A 6,000-nucleotide genomic window follows, 5' to 3' on the forward strand; every position below is an offset into this window, starting at 1 on the left:
AAATGACCGCTAACAGCATTTTCAGCAGTTCAATGCAACAACGAAACATTGCTTTTTTATAAATCTATTCATGTGGATTTGGAACTGTATGACTGTATAATAGCAGTACTTTTAGTTTAGCCATTAGCCAATCTGCATTTCTCAATGAGTTCAAATCACACGAATGCATCCAACTGGTAAATTCCCACCTCCCATATGGTTACAAACGCAGCATCAGAGTGGAAACTTGAAGCCCGACATAACAATCCTGTCACGACAGACAATGCCAGGAACATTGTGAATGCTGAACATTGTGAATGGCATTTTAATCTTGCCGCTGTCCCGAAACCGAACCGAACCATGACCCCAAAACCTCAATGCGTACCGAACCATGGGTTTGGTGAACCGTTACACCCCTAGCTTGAAGCCATCCATACAGGCTGATTTGATCTCTTTTCTCCGACTGTGTTAACCCCTCCCTCCGTGTTTCAGGGCTGCACGTTCAGCAGCAGGCTGATGGGGCGTGGTCACTATGTGTTTGACCGGCGGTGGGACAGGATGAGGCTGGCGTTACACTGCATGGTGGAGAAACATGTCAACGCTCAGATGTGGAGGTGAGGAAAGTGTGCATCTATTGTTGTACCAGTATAAATGATTTGTCGGCCCGTGTTCTGGGGCTCTCGGCGCCACTCCAGTGTATTTACATCCAGCTTTAGGCCTCTGTGATGCTCTATGGAGAAAGTGGGTTCAGCTGTCTAGGGAAGACACACAGAGACTCATAGACACTATTAATAGGTGTGGAATGGCAGATGTTAGTATGACCTGGATCTGCTGAGGCTCTGGAATAGGACATCAGCAGCCAGCTCATATTCTAGACAGAAATGTCTCTGAACCCCTGTAAATCTACGGGTCAGTATTTCATTATGGCTCTGGTTTTCCTAACGCGCTGCCTCTGCCTGTCTCTGTCCTCTGCTGTGTTACAGAAAGGTGCCCCTGGCTGCTGAGAGCCCTCCCTCCCCCAGCTCTCTCACCCCTCCTCCCCCCCTTTCCTCCCCCTCCTTCCCTCCCTCCACCAACGGAGCCTTCCCCCTTGGATCCTACTCCACAGCCTTCCCCCAGAATGCATCAGCAGCAGGGTTGTTTGGCATCAGGGACCCCTCCCAGCGCCTGGCCCCTGTCTCCGCCCTAGGGAAACCTCGTAACGGCACTTCCACCAAACCCATCAGGCCCCCAGGGGCCACTGGTGGTGCGGCCAAGAAGAGGAGGACCACCCTTCCACCTAGTTCTGACACTCTCAGGGGGAACAAGAGCAGCTACCACACTCTGACTCCCACCCCCATGCTCAGCTCTGGCGTGCCCCCCCTTAGTGGTAGGAGAAAGACCTTAGGACACAGTGCCAGTGAGGTGGGGGTCAGGGCCGAGGACTGGTACTCCAACCCTGACCCAACCACCACCACACCCTATCCCCTCACTACGGACCACCCCAGCCCCCTGCCTCCTCCCAGCCCCCTGGCCTACGGAGGAGGGGTGGATGGGAGAAAGAGGAGGAGCCCCAGTGCGTACGGAGGAGGAGGGAAGCCCAGTAAGGTGACCAAAGCAGCAGGGCTGGACGGCATCTTCAGGAGGAACAGCACTGAACTTCTGGCCTCAGGCCCCGAGTCACCTCGACAGGTAAACACACCTAACTCACCTGGTTACTCGCATGGTAATTCACCTCACTTGACAGCTTCAAGTTAGCTTGGCTCAAATAAAAATAGCTTGCTGTCATGGATTATACAGATTGATGTCATTTTTGGATATGGGTTGAGCTTGACTGTCAACTTGAAACTTTCTCCATTTCTTGCCTTCCCTCTGCTCTTCCTCTCCCCCTGTTTCTTTTTTTCCTCTTGCAGTCCAAGTTGCATCCTTGACAATAACAGGAGACATGGACAGAATGCTGGGCAGCTGCATGGACTAGAATCTGTGACCTTTGACCCAATGTCAGTAACACAGGGTCCTGCCCTCTTAACAGTGATGTCACCCCGCCCACACATTGATCAGCCAATGGGCGGTTTTGCAGCGGTAGTCTCCATGGATACAGGGTGGAACACTCAAATCAAGACACTCATCATCACAAACTGCCCTCTGAAAAGGGAACCTGCTTTAGTTTGGCATCTTCATTACCGCTCTACATGCATTTAGACGTTTGTTGTTGTAGCTTCCTGTTCCTGTGTGGTCAGGTGACCAGGAAGGAATTCCCATGTCCAAAAACTTCCTCAGACCTGTCTTGACAGCCCCAGCAGACCTTCCTTCCTCACCACACACACACACCCTTCTCTCCAGCATGCCAGAGTTCAAAGTGCACTTGCTCTCCTCCTCCTGGACTCCGGAGGCGACACAACAACCTGTCTGTCACACAAGGGAAGACTTTATACCGACACTTTTTCATGAAATGTCTTGCAAAATAGGAAGAATTCAGGTTATCGAGAATTGTTTTTACTATTCGTCTCAAATGTTGCGACACAGTGTCAGGACCTACACCCTAAATGGAAAAACGATGGTGTTGGATTATTTTTTTTAAAATGTATAATAATTTATAATTTCTTAATTTTCTTACTGACCAGAGTAGAGCTACAAACGTTGAGCAAAATTATATTTGTATGTCAATTTAAAAAGTATTATTATAATCATAGTTATTGTTTGAAAATGTGTACATATATTTTATTATTTTTGTATTTATTAATAGTCTCCCCTTACTAAAAGACCTGCAGCTATAGTCTTTTACCCGCCAGGTGACATGTGCACCGACAGTGCGCTCTTAATACGATGGTTACTATTTTTAAGGCTGCTCTGCCGGTGGTTCTCCCTTTTCACACTTCTTCCAATGTTTCTATATGATATGTACATTACAGAAATGTACATATGGCACCAGCCATCTTCTTTTAATATTGCTGCTTCCACTGCGGTGTGTTCTTCTGTCCTGTCAGTGACGGACACGCTACAGGGACGTCACTGAGGCTGCATCTCAATAGTCGGAAGTGGCATCTTCTCCTCGTCTCCTCCTTCGTCTTTCCTCATCTGAAAACGATGGTGGCGTTTGGCGCAAATGTGGTGGTCGCCAGACAGGAATTTGACTTCTGCCTAGCGAGTTCTTGTGATAGGAAGTTACTTTAGATGACTTGGATGCGTATTTCAGAACGGTGGCAATGCCTCTACTGTTGCATACTGTAGGTGGGGAAGTCTGTTCAGTGGTTGCCTGAAGGTAGAATAATGCTTTTTCCCCATCCTCTCTCTTGCACTTTTTCCTCATATGCCCAGGTCGTTAAATCTACTTCTATTTCTATAGATATGTGCTCCCCACCAAGTATGAACTCTGGGGTGTGAAGACACGCACAATCAAGACAATTTCGTTTTTTTGTTTTGTATTTGTAATGAATTTCGAAAATGCTCTTTCGTTTTCTTTCACTCTGAAAATGTTGACGGTTTTGTAGATCGTCAGGAAAAAAATCCAATGTATTCCTTTCTTAGAGGGAAATGTAAGGCTGCAAAATGCGAAGACTGTGCAAGGGGTGTGTAGACTTTCACCAGGCACTGTGTATATTTGTAAAGGTGATTTGTCAACAACAGTAAATATGAAGACTAGGCCTGTACTCCTTGTGACGTCAATCCCCTCTGTAGGCCAGGGGTATTCAACTCTTACCCTACGAGGTCCGGAGCCTGCTGGTTTTCTGTTCTACCTGATCATTAATTGCACCCAGCTGGTGTCCCAGGTCTAAATCAGTCCCTGATTTAGATGGGAACAATGGAGAAGAAAAGAAATGCATTGGAAACTGGCTTTGAGGTCCAGAGTTGAGTTTGAAAGGTAGGCTATCTGAATCTCAGACAGAATGTGTCTGTCACCATGGCTAAGGGAAATCACAAACACTGTGGGTCTGCCTGGTCCAGGGGGAGGTACAGTGGGGAATGTTTCTATGCCTGCCGTTTGTCTTCAGACCCTGCCTCTGCAGCGGTGCACACTCTTCCAGGTCCTTAGGCCCTCGCCTGCAGCACTCCATATTTCTATAAGTGCTCATAGGTGAAACTATTGTCTCTCTTCACCATCTCGGTCAAATATGCTTGCTTTCTGCAAGTGGTCAATGTCGACATGTAACTTTTCCCAACATAGTATTAGCCCTACATATTATCAGTTTATAACTCCATCAATTACCAGTTACTGTTCGATCACTGAAAATGTGTGCACTGCTCTAATGGTTAGTCAGGTCAGGAGGCACCAATGCCCCTCTCCAGTCATTTAGGTAAACAAACGGCACGTGACTGACTCGGTATTATTCCTGAATGTTAACTTTGCTTCTCCTCCCCTCGCTATTTTTACTGCGTGTGGAACAGCAAATATGCCATCTAATTCAACTGCCTCAGAGGCCGAATCAAGTGTATGGGGAGTAGCAGTGCACTATGGGAAGAGCTCAATTGCATACTGCTCGTGTCCTCGCTCTTGTCTCCTTCTCAAAACCCATTGGATAAGAAAGCCAGAAGTTCCCGCCCACCTGACCTTCTCCTCCAATGGGTTGTGAGTGACGGCAGGAGAGGGGACACGAGTAGAATGCAATTGATGTCTTCCCTACGTGTTGGTCTGAAATGGCACGCTGTTCGCTGTAGTGCACTACTTCTGACCAATGCCCTAATATAAGTGCCCTGGGCAAAACAAGGGCACTGCATTGGGAATACAGTGCCTAAGTAGTGCACTATAGGGAATGACGCAGACTTGAGTAGACTAGTGGTTCAGTGCAGTCTCCTCCTTACTACTCACCCAGGACATGGATGTCTCTCTGTAAGTAAGGCCTTGTTTTTGTATTCACTGTAAATAAAGCAGAACCAGGTTCTTGTCGAGATCTTACTATGAAATAGTCACTGGTTCACCGTATCAGTCCGCGGTGGCGTCCATCATGTGCTTTCTACTCCTGGGTGACTCTTTTATCCTGTTGTCCCCATGGTGTTATCAACACGTTTAGATGGGGATTTTTAGGTTTGACTATGTTTTGGATAAAAAAATTATATATAAAATCATTTTTTGACCTGCTGTTTTGTCCTGTCCCTTCTTGATGGAATAACTCCACCCAGGTGCATGATTCAGCATAGCAGGATAGTAATTCCATGTGAGAATCTCAATTGCGTACTCCTAGCGTCCTCTCTCCTTGCCTCCTCAATACCCATTGGATAAGAAGTCAGAGGTCCCACCCCTCTGACCTTCTCCTCCAATGGGTTTTTAGAAGGAGGAAAGGAGAGGACGCGAGGAGGATGCAATTGATGTCTTTGTTTCCCTTGGGTGAAAGATGTACACAATGAATTATGCCTGAAAGGACAGACACCCATACATTTCCCTTTACTTGAATTAGTCCTCTGTACACTTGCAAAGTCCATTCCCCTCATTCCTGCAAGGGTGGCACTTTCAAGGCCCACCTAATATAAAATGTATGGATTGTGCCACATGGACTTGAGCAGTGAGTAAAGACCAAAAGTGGGTGTAGTACTGATGTTTAGGATATCTTTGAGTCCCCTTGTACACATGACCACAAACTATCACTTGGTATACAGTCTAGTAGGTGAGCCAGAATCCGTTTTGGAACCAGACCTGATCATTATGTCGGTGAACAAACACTGGCATCTGAGCTGTGTTGAGCAGGGAGCATCCTTCCGTTCGTAATATATCGAGTAATATAACAAGTCCTGGTGTGTAGGGATGGCTACTACAGAGCTGTGTTCATCCTATTCTTCACAGTAGCCTATCCATCCACCTGTAAAAAGTTCTGCGTTTATAGACTGTCTGTGTAGCAACAGGTGCTGCCTCATCGCAAGAATGGGTAGGCTTGCTGGAAGGCCTCATAAGAGCCTTTTCTGTTCACTTTTAAAAACAAAAGGGAATAGTTCCTAGCTATTCACAAGTAGGCCTATTTGTGTGTTGTAAAGTGGTTAGTATAGCAACACAAAGAGAAACTTGCGCTACAAAATGTCTAAAAGATGTCGGTAGGTAAAATGGCAAAGGCA

General features: G+C 46.7%; 1 protein-coding gene across 2 annotated transcripts in view; it reads left to right on the forward strand.

Annotated features, from left to right (window-relative positions):
* The window catches only part of LOC129838297 (ataxin-7-like protein 1), a 30,498-nt gene extending 25,463 nt beyond the window's left edge, over window positions 1-5,035 (forward strand). For both annotated transcript variants that reach the window (XM_055905186.1, XM_055905187.1), the window contains 3 exons: window positions 472-593; window positions 963-1,650; window positions 1,872-5,035. In XM_055905186.1, the coding sequence (XP_055761161.1) occupies window positions 472-593; window positions 963-1,650; window positions 1,872-1,889 (828 nt within the window). In that variant the 3' untranslated portion in view covers window positions 1,890-5,035. The remainder of the gene's footprint in view (window positions 1-471; window positions 594-962; window positions 1,651-1,871) is intronic.
* Window positions 5,036-6,000: the final 965 nt, after the last annotated feature.

Source organism: Salvelinus fontinalis, chromosome 39, assembly GCF_029448725.1.
Source record: "Salvelinus fontinalis isolate EN_2023a chromosome 39, ASM2944872v1, whole genome shotgun sequence".
NCBI classification, from domain to species: Eukaryota; Metazoa; Chordata; class Actinopteri; order Salmoniformes; family Salmonidae; genus Salvelinus; species Salvelinus fontinalis.